General features: G+C 39.4%; 1 protein-coding gene across 6 annotated transcripts in view; it reads right to left on the bottom strand.

Annotated features, from left to right (window-relative positions):
- AK4 (adenylate kinase 4) overlaps positions 1–20,920 on the bottom strand; it is a 113,076-nt gene that overhangs the window by 41,873 nt on the left and 50,283 nt on the right. For 5 of the 6 annotated variants that reach the window (XM_049879505.1, XM_049879503.1, XM_049879502.1 and 2 more), the window contains one exon: positions 7,436–7,555. The exons of the other annotated variant lie outside the window; for it this stretch is intronic. In XM_049879505.1, coding sequence (XP_049735462.1) covers positions 7,436–7,555 — 120 coding nt within the window. The remainder of the gene's footprint in view (positions 1–7,435; positions 7,556–20,920) is intronic. 6 annotated transcript variants of the gene reach the window in all.

The following is a 20,920-nucleotide window of genomic DNA, read 5'->3' as shown; positions in this document are numbered from 1 at the left end:
AATGCCTTTTCTGCATCAATTGATAAAATCATGTGATTCTTGTCTTTTGTTTTATTTATGTGGTAGATTGCATTAATTGTTTTTCTAATGTTGACTCACCCCTGCATACCTGGTATGAATCCCACTTGGTCATGGTCAATTATTTTTTTGGTATGTTGTTGAATTCTACTGGCTAGAATTTTGTCGAGGATTTTTGCATCTACGTTCATGAGGGATATAGGTGTGTAATTCTCTTTTTTTGTGGTGTCTTTACCTGGTTTTGGTATCAGGGATATATGGTGGCTTCATAGAATGAGTTTGGTAGCATTCCATCTTTTTCTATGCTCTGAAATACCTTTAGTAGTAGTGGTGTTAACTCTTCTCTGAAAGTTTGGTCAAACTCTGCAGTGAAGCCATCCAGACCAGGGCTTTTTTTTTTTGTTGGGAGTTTTTTGATTACCTTTTCAATCTCTTCTATTTTTATGGGTCTATTTAGTTGTTCTACCTCTGTTTGTGTTAGTTTAAATAGGTAGTGTGTTTCTAGGAATTCATCCATTTCTTCTAGGTTTTCAAATTTGTTAGAGTATAGTTTTTCATGGTAATCTGATATAATTCGTTTAATTTTAGTTGGGTCTGTTGTAATATCGTCCATCTCATTTCTTATTCAGGTTATTTGCTACCTCCCCTGTTTTTCTCTTGTCATTTTGGCCAGTGGTTTATCAATTTTGTTGATTTTTTCAAAAAACCAGCTTTTGGTCTTGTTAATTCTTTCAAATTATTTTTCTGTTTTCTCTTTCATTTAGTTCAGCTCTAATTTTTATTTGTTTCCTTCTGGTGCCTGTGGGTTTCTTTTGTTGCTCTCTTTCTATTTGTTCAAGTTGCAGGGATAATTCTTTGATTTTGGCCCTTTTTTCTTCTTTTATGTGTGCATTTATTGACATAAATTGGCCTCCGAGCACCACTTCTGCTGTGTCCCAAAGGTTCTGACAGGAAGTGTTTTCATCCTCATTGGATTCTATGAATTTCTTTATTCCATCCTTAATGTCTTCTACAATCCAGTCTTTTTTGAGTAGAGTATTGTTCAGTTTCCAACTGTTTGATTTCTTTTCCCTGTTATTGATTTCCACTTTTATGGCCTTATGGTCAGAGAAGATGCTTTGTAATATTTCAATGTTTTGGATTCTGCTAAGGCTTAGTTTATGACCTAATACGTGGTCTATTCTAGAGAATGTTCCATGTGCACTAGAAAAGAAAGTATACTTGGTTGCCGTTGGGTGGAGTGTTCTGCATATGTCTATGAGGTCAAGTTGGTTGATTGTGGCATTAAGATCTTCTGTGTCTTTACTGAGCTTCTTTCTGGATGTCCTATGCTTCACCAAAAGTAGTGTGTTAAAGTCTTCTACTACTATTGTGGAGCTGTCTATCTCACTTTTCAATGCTGATAGTTTGTTTTATGTATCTTGCAGCCCTGTCATTGGGCGCATAAATATTTAATATGGTTGTATCTTCTTGGTGTATTGTCCCTTTAACCATTATACAGTGTCCTTCCTTATCCTTTATGATGGATTTAACTTTAAAGTATATTTTGTCAGAAATTAATATTGCCACTCCTGCTCTTTTTTCATTGTTGTTTGGTTGATATATTTTTTCCATCCTTTGAGTTTTAGTTTGTTTGTGTCTCTAAGTCTAAGGTGTGTCTCTTGTAGGCAGCATATAGACGGACCTTGTTTTTTAATCCATTCTGCCACTTTCTTTCTCTTTATTGGTGCATTTAGTGCATTTACATTCAGGGTAATTATGGATAGGTATGAATTTAATGCTATCATTTTTATGTCTTTGTGTGTGGACAGTTTCTTTTTCCCACTTAATTTTATGTGCTGAGTAGATTATCTTTATATGTTGTTCTTTCCTCATATTTTTTGTTGTTGACTTTGTTTCTCCTGAGTCTCTATTTTTTTCTTGTATTTTATTTTGATGAGTAGGATAGTTTGTCTCCTTCGTGGTTACGTTATTATTTACTCCTATTTTTCTAAATTTAAAACCAATTTTTATTTCTTTGTATTGCCATATCTTCCTCTCCACATGGAAGGTGTGTGATTACACTTCTTAGTCCCTCTTTATTATTTTAATGTTGTCTTCTATTATGTTATGACATCGTTGTTGCCCTGTTTTGAGCCTTTTTTTTTTTTTTTTAATTTTAATCTTGCTTTGTTGTTTTTGATTTCCCTGTCTGGGTTGACTTCCGGTTGCTCTGCTCAGTGTTCTAGTCTTGGGTTGATACCTGATATTATTGATTTTCTAACCAAAGAACTCCCTTTAGTATTTCTTGTAGTTTTGGTTTGGTTTTTATGAATTCCCTAAACTTGTATTTATCTGGAAATGTCTTAATTTCACCTTCATATTTAAGAGACAGTTTTGCTGGATATATTATTCTTGGCTGGCATTTTTTTTCCTTCAATTTTTTAAATACGTCATCCCATTGCCTTCTTGCCTGCATGGTTTCTGCCGAGGAGTCCAAGCTTCTTCCTATTGGCTCTCTTTTGCAGGTGACTTTTCATTTATCCCTCACTGCTCTTATAATTCTCTCTTTATCTTTGGTTTTGGCAAGTTTGATTATAACATGTCTTGGTGACTTTGTTTTAACATCTACCTTATGTGGAGTTCAATAAGCATCTTGGATAGGTATCTTCTCATCTTTCATGATATCAGGGAAGTTTTCTGCCAACAAATCTTCAACAATTTTCCCTGTATTTTCTGTTATCCTTCCCTGTTCTGGTACTCCAATCACTCATAGGTTACTTCTCTTGATAGAGCCCCACGTGATTCTTAAAAGCTTCTTCATTTTTTAAAATTCTTTTATCTGATTTTTCTTCAAATATATTAGTGCCAAGTGATTTATCTTTGAGTTCAGAAATTCTAGCTTCTATTTGCTCAATTCTGCTCCTCTGACTTCTCTGAGTTCTCTACTTCTGTAATTTTATTAATCTTCTGAATTTCTCATTGCTGTCTGTCTACAGATTTCTCCAGCTTATTAAACTTTTCATTATGTTCCTGAATAATCTAATTTCTTCAATTGCTTTATCTGTGTGTTCCTTGGCTTGCTCTGCGTATTGCCTCATTTCCTTCCTGATGTCTTGAAGGGTTCTGTATATTAAACTTTTGTATTCTGCATCTGGTAATTCCAGGAATGCACTTTCATCTAGAAGATCCCTGGATTCTTTGTTTTGAGAGCCTGTTGGGGTGATCATGGTCTGTTTCTTTATGTGATTTGATATTGACTGTTGTCTCTGAGCCATCAATAAGTTATTGTATTAGTTTATGCTTGCTTACTGTGTCGTAGCTTCTTGCTTTGTTTTGTTTTGATATGCCTAAATGGGTTGCTCGAGTGAGCTAGCTCGGTTATTTTCGCCTTTGGAGCTCTGACATCCTGTCCCCAGATGGCTAGAGCTGTTTTCAGGTATATCAATCTAGGAGTCCATTCAGTTTTCTTGTATGAATTCAGCTCAGGTTTCCAGGTAGCTGATCATCAAGTGTGTGGTACAGGCTCTGTCCTACAGTCTTAGAGGGGCAGGAATGATTGGCGTATATACCAGTATCTGATTGCAGCAGAAGGTCACACTCTGAACAAGGCAGGGGGCTTAGAACTGACCCCCGAGTTTCTCTGAGGAAAGCGCATCCCTGTTCCCTAGAGCACACAGGTGGGTGGGTTCTGCAGAGGGACCATGGGCACCCAAAGTTTTTGCTTGTAAAGACTGGGAGGTACCAGGTATCTTTGGACGCCTGTCGCGGGTGGCTGGGTGACCTGAGTGGAGCTACCAGTCCTTAGGTCCCTGATGTGGGTCGGTGAGTACCTTGTTTAATAGGCAAAGGAATGTCAAACATCAAACACCCACCTCTCCACCACACAGCTGAAATGGTTGGAGTTTGCCAACAAGGGCCTATTCTCCCGAAATAGGCCCAGAAAGGTCCCTGCGGAAGGGAAAGGGGCTCAAAATCCGTGGACAGTTTATGCCTGGACAGGAGCTGCTTCTGTCCTGAGCTCCCGCGGTTAGTGGAGCTAGCAAATTATCTTTTCCCCCAACTGTAATTTTTTTCCTTCCCCAAGGCCAGGAGGATGGTTCTAGGTGCTCAACAGTGCCCATCTCAGGCCCAGGGAATTCAGCCGCTGAAGCCAGGTTTGGGGTTGGAGGGGGGGCGTGGTAAAATACACGCAAGTACTTAGCTTTTACTGAGAGCGCCGTTCTTCTCAGGTTCTCAGGTGAGTAGGCTGTGTGGCTGGCTGCTTCTCCCTGAGGAAACTGTGGCCGAACGCTAGTACCAGCCCTCTGCCGCAGCCCCAGGAATGGTATCTGAGGGATCCCCGCGATTCAGGTCCAGGATTTCCTCTCCGCTTCTGAACGGTCTCTTCCTCCCCCTGCCCCTCAGTTCATTTTCTAAGCTTGCCTTTGAAGCTCAGGGCTCCCAGCTTGTCACAAATATACTCGTTTCACTTGTTTTTTCAGGTCTTTGTTGTAAAGAGGACTCACTGGAAGTGTCTATTCTGCCATCTTGGCTCCGCCTCATCCATTTTTCATAAAGTTGTTCCAACTCCCTACCTCCAAACAGAATAGATAGCTTTCTCCTTTGTGTCCTCTGGGTTCCATTTATATATGATTCTTTTATAGAGTCAGTAACTTTTTTTACAGTTCTTTATAAAATTGACTCCTTTACTGGAATATAAGCTCAGTTTCCTTAAGGACAGGGACAGCGTGTTACCATTTTATCAACAGCACCTAAGAGTTTCTGATACTCAGGGAAAAAAAAAAAATTCCATGCCTTCCACAGAAAATTATAGCCTTTATCTTAACAAAAGTTTCCAACTCAGTCTGTTAGGTCCCTCTAGACCCATGTGGACAAAAATGCACATTTTTTAAATGGAAAGCACTAGAAATATATGATCTACTTTATAGTCAACTAACACCTGCACCAAAAAAACCAAATCCATTGGCAGTGAGTCAATTCCGACTCATAGCGACCGTATAGGACAGAGCAGAATTGCCCCATAGGGTTTCCAAGGAGCAGCTGGTGGATTCAAACTGCCAACTTTCTGGTCAGCAACCAAGCTCTCTGACCATTGCACCACCAGGGCTCCAAAACCCACACAGTGAAGAATGTATGCTGAGCAGTATTTTACAAAGCATACTTCACAGAACAAATCCTGGAGGTTCTCTGTGGAGGTTGAGGATGGGCTGGGGGATTCTACAGTCAAATGAATTCAGAAAATGCCGCATGCTATCTCTACCTCCCTCTGTGAAGAGTTAAATCATATTATCATATTAAAGGGTCTGTAAAGTTCTTAAGTGAAGGGAATTGCTTAACCTTGGCACTTATTAACCTTAGACGGGTTACTGAACCTTAACCTTAGACAGGTTTGCCTCAGTTTTCTCATCTATTAAATGGAGATTAATAATAATGCCCACATTATATGGTCATTATGGAGACCAAATGAGATAATAAATGTGTATTAAGTGTTCAGGATAATGTTTGGCACACAGTAAATGCTAGTGATTGCTAATACTTAACCTGACATTTTCTAAACATTTTCAATCATAAAATTTGCTTTCCTGCCTAGCAATTTTTTATGTTCCACTCTACACACTCAGAAACACTGATACAGTTATTTACATACTCCACCATATTATTCATTTTGGAGACTCATGGATTCAGACACTAGGTAATCTGGTGGTTTAAGTATAGCACAATTCCGCCGGCTTCTATGTGACTGACAAATATAAAGGTTCCAAATAAGTCACACCTTCCTGAAGCCTCAGTTGCACCAAATAGGGAGAGGACTGAATGCATTGTATGAAGTAAGGAAAAACTGCTCTGCAGTGGAAAGAAGTTTGTTATAGATAAATCTCACTAACTGCATTTTGTGTACCTAGAAAGCTCGTCAAGTTTCTGTTTTCATTGCACCAAGGAATCCTACTATTTAATTAGACAAATAATCCACCTAGTCCATTTTTTCCTTCAATAAATCAAAAGATTTATACTGGACAAACAATATGGCAGCTTTGTGGGGTCCAGAATTGTATGATATTTTGCGTGAGCATCTGTATGCATCATTCTGGGTAAAATATCACAGTTGTCAACTAGTGGTTCCCAAAAAGTTTAGGAACCACTAATTGACTTTTTGAATCAGGTTCATGTATTATTATATACTAAATGTTAAACAGTATTAAAGGATATACACAGTGAAAGAAAAATCTCCCAACCCTAATCCTCACCCAGAGCCAACTACCATTATCAGTTTTTTGTGTCCTTCCAAAGACAGTTTATTGCAGGTGTATAAATATATATTCAAAAAAAAAAAAAAACCCAAACCTGTTGCGGTGAAGTCAATTCTGACTCACAGCAACCCTACAGGACAGAATAGAACTGCCCCATAAGGTTTCCAAGAAGCAACTGGTGGATTTGAACTACCGACCTTTTGGTTAGCTGCCAAACTCTTAACAACTGCACCACCAGGGCTCCAGTAAGTGTATGTAGTTTTCCACAAGTAATAGTATACAATACACACTATGTTCAAATCCGCCAGGCGCTCCTTGGAAACTCTATGGTTCTACTCTATCCTATAGGGTTGCTAGGAGTCGGAACTGACTCGACGGCACTGGGTTTTATGGGTATACTGCAACTAGATTTTTTTTTTCTCACTTGGCAATGTATCCTGGAGCTGTGTTAATATCAAGTGATTCCTCACTCTTTTTCGTACATGCATATTACTTGCTTAATGAATGTACCAAACTTTAAAGAGTCCTTATGGAGACCTAGGTTATTACTAGTTTCTTGCTGTTTACAAATAATGCTGAAATAAACTTCCTTGGAGATGCATCTTTAGGCAGCACGGAATTGCTGAATAAAAATGTACAGGTATTGCTAAACTGGTCTCCAAAAGTTGCCTATTTTACACTCACGAAAATACTTATTTCCTACACCTTTTTTTTTTTTTTTTTCAGTAAAAGATTTTCAGACTTTTTTTTATCTTTGTTAATCTGACAGGTGAAGGATGGTAACTCATAGTTTTAATTTGTGTGGCCTATTGTGACTAGAAGAACTCTGATTTAAGATGAGTTATACTTAAATGATACTTAGTCATGGAAACAAAAGACACCAGAGAAATCGGAACAAGAATTCGGTGAAGACCACGCAAATTGAAACCACGAGTTGCCATGCTTCATGCTTCAATTCAGTGGCTCTGGCGAAGGCAGCCTGGAAGCACAGGAAGCAAACGCTGCCCCAGAGTAGGTGTCTACCATGTTACCAAACTGGAACATGCCTAAAAATACGACGGAAAGTTTAGAAAAAAGCCATTTTCCGAGGACTGAACAAGTTTTTCTGTGAGAGATTAATGGAGTATGTAAAGGAGACCATAACCCTCTACTCACAGAAGTCCGGCTTACCCACAGGGCCAACTCACCATCTAGTAGCCAGTGCTGGCTGCGCCTATTCTCCAGCTCCGACATCATCAGGCGTGTGATCACACGATCTGGAACCAAAAGACCTCTCCCTATGTACTGCTTTGCCATAGCACCAACTTCTATTAAAAAGACAGAAAAAAGAGAACTCAAAAAAAGGTTCCCCAAAACAAAAAAGTGCTTACAATTTTTTTTTTTTTTTTTCTGACAGTTTTGCCTTCTTTCCCATTCTTCCTTGTTGGTTTGGAGAAAAGTTACAGGTAGATGTCTTTAGAGTAATTCTTAAAAATACTAGTTTCAGCAATGGTGGCACTGTTATTTATTTAACCCATTTGTCTCCCAAAGTATTTTAAAAGGTAGTTCCTGAAGATATACACCGCCAAAAAATACAAATAAAAGATAATGTAAATCAGACAAAGAGAAAATAAGAAAAAAAATTAAAAGTTGGAGTCAAGGGGAAGGGTAGTACACAAACGCCTGGGAAAGAAGTCCTGGATACTTCCTAGAGGTGAGCCATAAATTTGGCACTAAGACTCTCAACAGTTTATGGTAATAAGGAAACATGACCAACTACATGATTCATGGTGTCTGGAAGATTAAGACAGCTGAAAAACACAACAAATTACTTAGGAAGACCAAAGGAAAAAAATTCCACCGATCCTCACAGAAAAAACACTGCATAATGCAACCAATAGGTTTATTCCTCTTACGGCACCTTGCTGACAGTTTTAAAAGCAGCTCAGCATTATTAGTGGGATGCCATGAGTTTAAAAAAAGGAAAAAACTTTTTCAGAGAAAAAAACTTCTATTTTAATTTAAAATAACAATTTCTAATATATAAAAGTTGTGAGATGGGTTTAAGCAAAGCAAATTATCATTTTAACTCTGCATATTTGTAGGAAATGAATGTTTTTTTTAACACAGATGAAGTCTTCTGCTCTGCTGGGAACTAATAATCAACATTAAAAACCACATTCTCAGTAAGCCGACTAAAGTCTTATAAAAACATATTGTCAGCTGCCATCCAGTTGGCCCTGACTCATGGCGACCCAATGCACAACAGAACAAAATGTTGCTGGTCAGGTTGTGGTTCAGACTGTTGTGATCCATAGGCTTTCATCAGCCAATTTTCAGAAGTAGACCGACAGGCCTGTCTTCCTAAGGCTGTCTTAATCTGGACGCCCTGCTGAAACCTGTTCAGTATCATAACAACACACAAGCCTCCACTAACAGATGGAGGTGGAGACACATGAGGTGCATTGGCTGGGAGCTGAATCCAGGTCTCCTGAATTGAAGGTGAGAATTCTACCACTGAACCACCACTGCCCCCCTATAAAATCAAAGCAGAAATGTTACTGGAAAAAAGCTCAGGAATCTTTTTGCCTTGAATTTAGGTAGAGTCTTAGCTTCTCCCAAACTGAGTCTACACCTCTAACCCCAGTTTCAGCACTGAAATATGGGCTGTGAAAAGTTCCAAACCAAAATCCAAACCTGTTGCCGTCAGGTCGATTCCAACTCATAGCGACCCTAGAGTACACAGGAGAACTGCCCCATAGGATTTCCAAGGAGTGGCTGGTCGATTCAAACAGCCAACCTTTTGGTTAGCAGCCAAGCTCTTTAAGCACTGCCCCACCAGGGCTCCATGAAGAGCTCCATATAAACAGATTTCTATATCTGTGTCAATTCATTGGCAAAGTAGCTCAAAACACAGGCCCAACTGATGCTGGTTCAGTAACATGCCACAGGAAGCAGAACACAAAGGACAGCCACATTCGTGAATGGAAATGAACCACATTCATTCAACAAATATTAATTGATTACATACTACGTACCAGGTAATATTCTAGAGGCGTGGCAGAGAATGAAAGTTCCAGCTTGCTGATACTTAAGTAGCATTACTTTCATTAAGAGCAATGATCACAATAAGAAATAAATGATAATAACAAGAAATAAAAAAAAGAAATAAAACCACCCAACCATCATTAACTGAGTACATACTATGTCTCAGCTACTGTGCCTTAAGCATTTTATGTGTATTATTCCATTTAATTTTTATACCCTGAAGATCCTCACCTTAAGATAGGAGGTAACAGTCATATTTTTTAAGAGAGTTTTATTGAGACATAATTAACATCCAATAAAATTCACTTTTTAAAGTGTACAACGCAGTGGTTTTTAGTATATTCACAATGTTGTGCAAACATCACCACTACCTAATTTCAGAATATTTTAATCAGCCCAGAAGGAACCCCAGTACCCATGAGCAGTAACTTCCCATTGGCCTCCCCCTGCAGCCCCTGGCTACCACTAAACTACTTTCTGTCTCCATAGATTTACCTATTCTGGATATTTCGTATAAATGGAATCAGACAATGTGTGGCCTTTTATAGGTCCCTGGGCACTGCAAATGGTTTGCACCCAACTACTAACCTAAAGGTTGGCGGTCAGAATCCATCCAGCAAGGCCTTCTATGTCTGGCTTCTTAGTATAATATTTTCAAGGCCCAACCATGTTGTAGCATGTATCAGTATATCCTTTTTATTGCAGAACAATATTCCACTGTATGGATATACCACAATTGCTCATCCTTTCATCAATGATGGATATTTGGGCTGTTTTCACTTTTCTGTCTTCTAGGAATAATTCTACCATGAATGTTCAAATACATCTTTTTGTGTGGACATATGTTTTCCGTTCTCTTGAGTAGTGCACATATTTCAAAGGTGAGAAAACTGCAACTCAAAAACACTAGCTTTTCCAAAGCCATGCAGCCAGTAAATGTTAGATCAGAAACTAATTCAGATCTGATTTCAAACTCTATGCTCTTAACTAACAATACCTACCACACTGCCTAGATAATGGGCAATTCTTCCCATTTCCTTTGGAACCAGAAAGACTCTAATAATAGTATTTCTTTGTCTAATATGAAAGAAATAAAGTAAAATAAAACCACCCACCAGATACTAACCTTTTCATAAACAATGCATATGAATGGGTTTCTTTCACTGTATCACACTGTACATCTGAGCATTTCTTTCCAAACAATGATTTCAGGATGGCTCTAAGCCACCAAAGTCACCTACGAACCATATCATGGTAGAAGGGGGATTACAAACCATGAGCCTGAAGGACTGTATGTCCAACTAAGTCCCTGTGGACATCTGTCTGTAGTCAACCAGCTCAATACCCTAAGCCGCAACAAAAAAGGATCAAAGTTAGAAGAAACAGAGGCTATAAAATAAACCTTGACAAAAATATTCCAAGTATGCTCAAATGATTTAAAAGGTTAAGTCTGATGGCTTATGTCTGAAAAATCATTGTCAGAAAGTATGGTTGGAGTAACGGACAAGTTTGGTGCTATCATTCTCTGCAATGTCAGGCCAGACCTAGAGCTCTGTTCTCAGTCCCACCCTCCAAGCTTTAAGGTAGAGAAAAACAACAAACATACATCTTCCAAGGCAAAGGGCTTAGTTTCCTAGGGCTGCCATAAAAAAACACAGTGAAACCTGTGACAGCCAGAACTCGACGGGACTGCCTTGTTTTTCTGCGTCTCCCAAGTTTTCTGCCTTTGACAGGGTACAGTCTTACCATTTTTCTAGTGCTCATTTTAGTGGAAGATATTTGAGTTTTCCTTCTCTGATAGGTTTCTGCCTTATACAAGTTCCAGCTCTCACAGGTTTTACTGTGCCCCAAAATGAGTGACCTTAAAAATCAGAAATTTATTTTCTCACAATTCTAGAAGCTAGAAGTCTGAACTCAGAGCACTGGCAGGGCTATCCTCTCTCTGTTGTTTCTAGGGGAAGATCCTTCCCTGTCTCTTTCAGCTTCTGGCAGCCCTGGGTATTTCTTGCGGTTCCTTGACTGGTAGGCAGACTCTCACATGCTGCCATCCCCCTGTGTGTGGCCAACCCTACTTCAGTGTGTCTTCGTTAACTAATAGCATCTGCAAAGAAAGGCCCTATTTCCCCAAACAAGGTCACATTCACCAGTGCAGGGGCTAGTACTTTAAGATAGTTTTCGGGGGACACAGTTCAATCCATAACAAGAGACTGAAATGTGAACTAGCTCCAGGCATCCCATTTGGCAACTGTGAGAGAGTAAGAAATGTTTCAGTCCGAAAATAAAAGCCCCAGAGAAGGGCATGATAGCAACTGACCTATAACTTGATACTTGACACATGGAAAAGGTTTTATCCCCTTCTATCCCCAGGACTTAGAATCAGGGCTAGTAGCGGGAATTAAATTATAAAGAGATGGGAAAAGTTGCCTCGAAAACATTCGAAGACTGAAAGACTGCCTGGGAAGGGCTACTATATAAGGACTTTTGAAAACGGGTCTGGGGATTAGGGTACATTAACAATGGGCTCAAGCATAGCAACGATTGTGAGGATGTTACAGGACTGGGCAGTGCTTCATTCTGTTGTACATAGGTCGTTTTGAGTTGGAACTGACTCCACAACAACTTTTATGGAAGAAGCCCTGGTGGCACAATGGTTAAGCGCTTGGCTGCTAACCAAAAGGTCAGAGGTTGGAAGCCATGGGAGAAAAGACCTGACGATCTGCTCCCATAAAGATTACAGCCTGGGAAACCCTATGGAGCAGGTCTGCCCTGCCCTATAGAGTCACTATGAGTCGGAATTGATTCAATGGCGCACAACCACATTTGTGTTCACTTCAAGTGGGGGGGCTTTATAGTATTTGGATGCATTTGGATTCAGTAATGTAACGAACCTGCTTCTGTTGTTGTTGTTGGGTGGCGCAGAGATGATTTTTGACTCATAGCAACCCCATTTGACAGAGCAGAGTTGCCCTGTAATCTTTACGGGAGCAGATCACTAGGTTTTTCTCCCACAGAGCTGCTAGATAGGTTCGAACCTCCAAACTTCCAGTTAGCAGCCAAGCACTAACTGTTGTACCACCAGGGCTCAGAATTTCTGCTAGATGGTTCAGTATGTATCTCTCACTGACAAATTCATCACGTCTAAAATGACACTTTACCCTCCCACTCTGTTTCTGCCCAAATGTTTCTTGCCTCAGTCAATAGATCACTCTCCTCAGATGTCACCTAAGATGAAACACCAGTGTCTTAATTTTCTTGACTTCTCATTCTTTATATCCACTTGAACATGAAGTTCTTAAAATTCTACTTCCACAACGTCTCTAATATCCAAGAGACAACCGAACAGAACATAACAGTGCAACAGTAACTGCTGTTAGCAAACAAGAGAAAATTGTGAGGACGGCTGCAGAGCCTGATGTTTCATTGTTCGAAGAGTAAGGCACAATGATGGCACTGGACTCGTGTGGTAGTTAACATGTGGCTGGGTCATCAGAAAGGAAGGAATCAGTGAGTTACACACTAAAGCTTAATTTACAAATCTTTACGCAGTAAAGAGGAGACAACTGGCCAAAGAATCGATGGCTGGATAAAGGATCTCACAGCTAAGACCACGAAGTGAGCCCTTTGCTCATACCATTTCTTGTCCCGCTACAAAATCAAGACAGCTTTGGGGGTCTTTTGCACATCAGGCAACCAAAAAATAAACACACTGCCTGAACAGTCAATTCTCAATTCTTAGCTTACTTCACTTCTCAGTGCCATTTGAGATGGCTGAATACCTACCTCCTCTCTTTGACACACTTTTAATACCAGGCTTCCAAAACACCCCTTTTGCATACAATAGCAAAAGTGATTCTTTTTAAATGCAAGCCAGATGGCTTTCCTCTAAGTTTCCCATCCTATTCAGAATAAAACCAGTTTTTATCATGAAGGCCTAGCTATCTAGTTCTCTAACCTCATCTACTTCTCCCTTCTTTGCCTGCTCAATTCCAGCCACACTAGCCTTGCTGTGGTTTCCCGAAGATTCACTTCAGGGCCTTTGCATTTGTTTCCTCTGCTAGGAACACTCTTTTCCTCCAGAATTTTGCAGGGGTCATGGTTTCACCTCACTCAGATCTCTGATCGTCACTTTAAATAGGTCTTCTGCCCTATATAAAGGTAGCATAGAGACAGACTTACCCAAAACCCTCTAGTCTTTTACTCTATTTTGCATTTTTTCTAGATGCCAAATCTTACATATTATGTATTGATGTGTTTTTGTCAATTCATTTTCTGCTCCCCCATCTAGAACAAACTGAGTGCAGTTCTGTCATAACCTCAGTGTTAGAATAGTCTGTCATATATTAGATGCGCCACAAAAATTTGTTCATGAATGAATACCCTGATAGAGAATTTCTTTTTACCCTGACAAAAAAATCTAACCTTCTTGCACAGTTACCAAAGAACTGTTACGCCAGGATCAAATACAGACCTACCTTGCCAGACATCAATTTTTGTGGAGGAAATATGAGACAAGCAAAACATGAATAGAGATGAAGAGCTCGGGCCAGGAAAATCAGGAGAAGAAAACACCATTAGCAGATGTCACTAAGGCATGGGCATATCTGGGGGGACTTCAAGCTGAGTAGGATACCTGAAGGAAGGAACACCATGAGAAGTGGGGCTAGACAAACTGAGTAAGAAGTCTGGACTTTGGAGGATTTTTTTTTTTTAAGTAAGTAGTTTTAAAAATGCCACCCCCAAAGATGGGACCAGCTACATAATTTGTGAACCCAGTATAAAATGAAAATGTGAGTTTCCTTATTCAGAAATTATTAAGTATTTCAAGGCATCAATATTAAACCTTTAAACCGAGCACTAGCCCGTTCTAAGCGCTGGGCCTTATGGACTAACTACACAGGCTGCACTCTGTGAAGCCAGCTCTGCTCCCAGAACGCGAAATGCAGAGTGGGGAAGGAGAGGGAGTAGAAGCAAAGGAGGCTGTGATGATAATCAAAGCAAGAGATGAAGGCCTGAGCTAAAGCAACAGCAACAAGTGAAGACCTTCATCTGCCCCTTGGTATAGCACCTTGAGTTAATACAACATACACTGTGCATTTCCAAGATTAAAATAATTCTGCAGAAGACTTCCAGAACCATCTTACTCCAATTTACTAATTAAGAGAAAGAAGTAAGCTCAACATACGTTTGTTATTTTTGGCAGCCTTGGCTCCTTTCTGGAGCAGGGACGGCAACACGTCCTCTAACCTGATACAAGATCAAACTTCCACCACGTCTTTCAATTCTCATCATGAAAACCAGGAAGATCAACAAACCTGAGAGAAATGAATTTAAGATGTATCTGTATCTGAATGAAGACCTCATTACAACAACAAACTGAAATAAAATATTTTGTCAGAAGATAGAGGTCCATTCCACAAAAACAGACCTTCATTTGCCCTTGTCAGTTTACTTGGAAAAGAAAGCAGTATCATTTTCAAATACTAGTGCCAGAATGGCATACAACGCACACCTTCTCCAGTTTCTCTAGTAATATTCCTAGGAAAGGCTGTGGACAGTCTTAGACACCATTTGTATCCTTAGTGCACATGTTGTTGTTAGGTGCTGTCGAGTCAGTTCTGACTCACAGCAACCCTACAGGAAGGAACAGAACTGCCCCACAGGGTTTCAAAGGAGTGGCTGGTGCATTCGAGCTGCTGACCTTTTGGTTAGCTCTTAACCACAGCGCCACCAGGGCTCCTGAAACCCGTTGCTGTCAAGTCGGTTCCAACTCATAGCAACCCTATAGGACAGAGTAGAACTGCCCCATAGGGTTTCCAAGGCTGTAATCTTTACGGAAGCAGACTGCCACATCTTTCTCCCACGAAGCGGCTGGTGGGTTTGAACTGCCAACCTTTCAGTTAGCAACCAAATGCTTAACTGCTCTGCGCCACCAGGGCCCCATACACACACACAAAAAAGAGGTAATTCATAAAGCACACAGGAAGGTTTTAAAAATAAACTTAATAAACTTGTTGTTGTTGCTGTTGCTAGGTGTCATCGAGTTGGTTCCAACTCATAGCGACCCTAGGCACAACAGAATGAAACACGCTGCCCGGTCCTAAGCCATCCTTACAATTGTTGTTATGCTTGAGCTCATCGTTGCAGCCACTGTGTCAGTTCACCTCGTTGAGGGTCTTCCTCTCTTCTGCTGACCCTGTACTCTGCCAAGCATGATGTCCTTCTCCAGGGACTCATCCCTCCTGACAACATGTCCAAAGTATGTAAGACACAGTCTCCCCATCCTTGCCTCTAAGGAGCACTCTAGTTGTACTTCTTCTAAGACAGATTTGTTCGTTCTTTTCGCAGTCCATGGTATATTCAATATTCTTCGCCAACACCACAGTTCAAAGGCGTCAATTCTTCTCCCGTCTTCCTTATTCATTGTCTGGCTTTCATATGCATTAATAAACTTAGGGTGCCTAAAATAGGCCAACAGCTTTGCATTTTTTAATCTTCACAACAACCAAAATATAAATCCATCTTGTGTTTATGAGGTTAAACAGAACACCAATGATTAAGGCCACATAGAAAAAAACTTTTTCCAAAAAGAAAGTTTAAGCGTCAGATTACAAAATCATACATATAACAAAACTACATGTGAAAATGTAAAGATATACAAAAATGGTATCATCAATGGTAAGTATATTAAAAGTAAATCAATATTTCACATATTTTACAACAATATAAATTTTGTGACCACGCATCTTAACAACCTATTCCATTCAATAACTACTAACTATAAGCTGAAATAGATAATACAAACTTGGTAACCTTGGGAAATATACAATTTCAATTTCTAACCAAATCAGATAATATATAAATTTTCAGAATTTAAGACTACCTATTGACTCGATGGCACCACTTTTTTTTTATTAATTTGTATATTTAAGATAATACCAAATTAAAAATTTAAGATAATACAGAATTTAAGACTACCTACTAAACGCATCATCTCTCCAAAATTCATGCCTCTAGACTATGGAAAATATACTTTTATTGGCCTTAATTCTCCTACATTAAAGTTGCCTGCATTTACATTAACAGTCTGAAATAGATCACTGTATTCAGGGCAGTGAATATGCCAAAACACTGTCAGCTGCTCAAGGGGGAGGGTGTTGGACCCACATTGTAAATTACCTTAAAATTGGTTGAAAAGAAAATTCCTCTTTCTACGTAACTAGAAGAGCCAATCAAGTGGATGACATTTCTTTACAAAAATCATAACAAAACACACCCAGATATTTAGGTAGCATAAAAATAACTCTACAGCCACCCTAATTATTCAGGAAAGCCAGCTTAAACATTCCAGAGACTGAATGACTTCCAAATACAAATAAATCCATAAATATCCAAAATGTGAAAGACGGATCATTGTCATGAATTAGGAGAAAAAAAAAAAGGTGCACTATTCACTAATAAGGTAACTGGAGAATATGGAGTGTGATTGGTTTTATGGCTTAAATACTCTCTGAATCCACTAAATATTCATTCAGCTGCTATTTATTGAGCACCTACTATGTGCCAGGCCCTATGCCAAGTAATGGGTAATGTTGGCCTGATATGAGGCCTACCTACCCCAGAGCTTAGAGCCTAAATACTAGGATTTGGTGCTAACCACACAAAAACTTTTCCAAAGCAAAATTTTATGGAATTTTACACAGTGCCCAATAGAAAAATAGTCAGCAGTTATCACAATTAAGTTACACAGGCACTTACATTGCCAATAAACTTCCACATAAATATATTATGATGTAGGAATAGATTACCGGTCACACAGAAATTAAAGCGTTTTGGTGGACACTGAATCTGACAGCTAATTCACCTCCAACCACTGAATAGTTTATTCTTGAAAACGCTACTCTGCAGTTATAGAAAACCAACCAGGCTCCCTTAAGTCTCTTGACACTGGAGACAAAAATATTTGTTTTACCAAACGAAGGTGGAGATTACTCAGGTAAAATCCATCACTGGAATAGAAGTCTCTCGGATCAAACCTCAACTACTATTAACAACCAATCAACAACCAACCCATTGCCATCAAGTCAATTCCGACTTATAGTGGCCCTATAGGACAGAGCAGAACCACCCTGCAGGCTTTCCAAGGAACAGCTGGTAGATTCTAACTGCCAACCTTCTGGTTAGTAGACAATCTTTTAACCACTGCGCTACCACCTCCCCATTAACACTTAAGCAAAGGAAAATGAGGTCTTTTTATGTTATTTGAATGTTTGCCTCATCTCCCTTGTCTTATATATTTTTTAGTACTAACTCAGAAAGTGCCAGCATAAGGACATCAACGTCAAGTGTGTTCTGTGACAGAGGCAAGGAAAATGACATGCTTCTAGTCAGCTGCGCGATGACCCTGTCAGCACCCTACAGGAGAGCTCCCATTTCACCCCTAGATCACTGCCTCAATCCCAAAGTCACTCCAATTACTCTGAACCACAGGTGAATACGCTCTTTCCCAAGAACGCACCATTTATCCTGCCAAAGTTTTCCGCGCATCTACCATGCGCCAGTCACAAGCATAGGAATGCCCTCTGAAGCTCACTAGTGAGGAGAGGGGCCCAACATACCCATACACAAATAACAATAAAATAACACAAGTGCTGTGAGACAGGGGTGTACAAACCGTCACAGAAACACAGTGGAGGATGGATGCGTGGAGACGCAAACACTTCAATTACTAATCTTTATGCTTATTCAGAATTTACGTTGGAATACACCTTTCCCAGTTAGGGTTTTCACATTCAGTTGAGTTGCAAAGAGATATCAAAATTAACTACGGGGAAGTTGTCCTGATAACTGAAGTTCATTTACTTTGCTATTATAACTCAACCATTCATTCAATACTATTCACTGAGTAACTAATTCCATGCCAGGCTACGGCACATTTCCCTAGGTGTCAGGGAAATAATGAAGGGAGCATCAGGAATGAGCTGTTTCTGATGGCTTGGTCAGGCACCAAACAGCTGACGACCTGGCCTATTTCAAAGAAAGTCAAGTTTTAAGAATGGTCTACCTTTTCCCAGGCACAACCGATAAATAAAAATAATGAAGTTTATTTTATTGTTTTTTGCCTACAGTCTACCCATTTATATAAAAATCGAAAACAGACAAAACTAATATATATTATTAAGGGATACACATACAAGGCAAAAGTATATGGTAAAGCAAGAGAATAATTACCAGAAGGACAGTGGTAGTGGTGGTGGGGGGGAGGTAGTTACAGAGAAAGGGCATATGGATGCTTCAAGGGTACTGGTAATATCTATTTCTTAGGCTGGGTAGTTACATAGTTTTTATCTTTAACATATACACACACACAATCTATCCCCTTTTTGTTCTGACTGCCTATAAAGTGGATCAAACTGGATAAAGAAGACAGAGCTGGACAATTGTCCACAGAATAGCAAATTCCCAAGATCCTTGGCAAAGTCTTCAGAAACTGATAACCACTTATGTTCTTTTCATTGCTGGAGCTAGGAATGCTTAGAGTGAAAGACCCCCATATAAAAGTTTGATTCCCTTATGAGACTGCCCCACCCTGGATGTATCAGACTTCATATAAGGGACAAAACTGGGAAAAACCACAACCACCCACATTTAATACACACACTAAGAGGCACGTTGAAACATGAAATGTAGCTTTGTGATTCTGCAAACTACAAGTGCTTTCTATCCCTACTTATAAGAATATTTTGGCTTTGATGTAGTTACTTGAAGAAAACCTTCATTCCATAAATGGTTTATCTTTGATATCACACTGATGAATCTCTTCTATTAAGAAAATAAGCTTTTAAAAAACATTGGCTACAAAATAAATGTCAAACTCCTTTAGAGGCAGAAATCATGGAAGAAATTCTGAAATTTAAGGCATTTTGGCACTGAACTCAAATGACTCATTTCAGATGTTCAGTGTCCACCCTTCAACTGGCCTTGCTCAAAGCCAGGCTTTCTTTTCCTTGACACCAAAAAGACATGGTCTTAAATAACTCTTTGACACTGATTGTTGGAAGCTATGAAGAAAATCGTGAATCTAGTATAACGGACAAGTGTACACTTCAGAGCTAGACTGCCTGAGTGTAAATCCTGCCTCTGCCACTTAAGGGGTATAAGACTTGGATCAAGTTGTATGTACCTCAGACAAGTTTATGCCTCAGTTTACCTATCTATAAAATGTGAATAGTACTACCCAGGGTTGTTTTGAAAGTTGCATGTGATTGTTGTTGTTGTTAGGTGCTGCTGAATCGGTTCTGACTCATTGCAACCCTACGTACTACAGGACGTAACGTTGTCCAGTCCTGTGCCATCCTCACAATTGTTGCTATGTTTGAACCCATTGTTGCAGCCACTGTGTCAATCCATCTTCTTGAGGATCTTCCTCTTTTTCACTGACCCCTTACTTTACCAAGCATGATGTCCTTCTCCAGGGACTAAGCCCTCCTGATAACATGTCCAAAATATGTGATACGGAGTCCCACCATCCTCGCTTCTAAGGAGCATTCTGGCTATACTTCTTCCTAGACAGAACTGTTCATTCTTCTGGCTGTCCACGGTATACTCAATATTCTTTGTCGATACCATAGTTCAAAGGCATCAACTCTTCCTTGGTCTTCCTTAAGCAATGTCAAGCTTTTGTATTCATATGAGGTGACTGAAAGTACTATGGCTTGGGTCAGGTGTACCTTAGTCCTCAAAGGAACATCTTTGCTTTTTAACACTCTAAAGAGGTCTTCTGCAGCAGATTTACCCAATGCAATGTCTCATTTGATTTCCTGACTGCTGCTTCCATGGGTGTTGATTGTGGATCCAAGTAAAATGAAATCCTTGACAACGTCAATCTTTTCTCTGCTGATCATGATGTTGGATACTGGTTCAGTTGTGAGAATTTTTGTTTTCTTTATGTTGAGGTGTAATCCATACTGAAGGCTGAAGTCTTTGATCTTCATCATTAAGTGCCTCAAGTCCTCTTCACTTTCAGCAAGCAAGGTTGTATCATCTGCATATCACAGGTTGTTAATCAGTCTTCCTCCTATCCTAATGCCGTGTTCTTCTTTATATAGCTTCTTGGATCATTTGCTCAGCATACAGACTGAATAAGTATGGTGAAATGATACAACCCTGACATCCACCTTTTCCCATTTTAAACCATGCAGTATTCCCTGGTTCTGTTCGAACAACTGCTTCTTTGTCTATGTACAGGTTCTGCATGAGCACAATTTGGTCTTAGACTAAAATATTTAGCTCATAATAGGAAGACTATTATTCATGTTTAACTAAACTGTATTTCAAAAATATTTGAATTTGTGATCTGTGTAAATCAACTACCCCCCCAAGTCAAAATTAATTACAAAAAGAAAAAATTATCTTTTCACTCAAGATTTGAACTCAAGCTTATGTCAAGTACAAAAGTGCATCTCTCCATCACCAACTGCGAACTTAAAAATGAAAAAAATTCTTAATGATTTATTTCCTGATATTTGCATTTTATCTAAGGGGAATATTCTTTTAAAAACATTAAGATGCCTTCATAATGAGGCAAGAAGTGAGTGTGATACAGAAAATTACTACCAGACTGGGAATCAGCAGTCTTAGATCTTAGG

This window comes from Elephas maximus, chromosome 3, assembly GCF_024166365.1.
Source record: "Elephas maximus indicus isolate mEleMax1 chromosome 3, mEleMax1 primary haplotype, whole genome shotgun sequence".
NCBI classification, from domain to species: domain Eukaryota; kingdom Metazoa; phylum Chordata; class Mammalia; order Proboscidea; family Elephantidae; genus Elephas; species Elephas maximus.
This window is presented reverse-complemented; position numbering and strand designations above follow the sequence as displayed.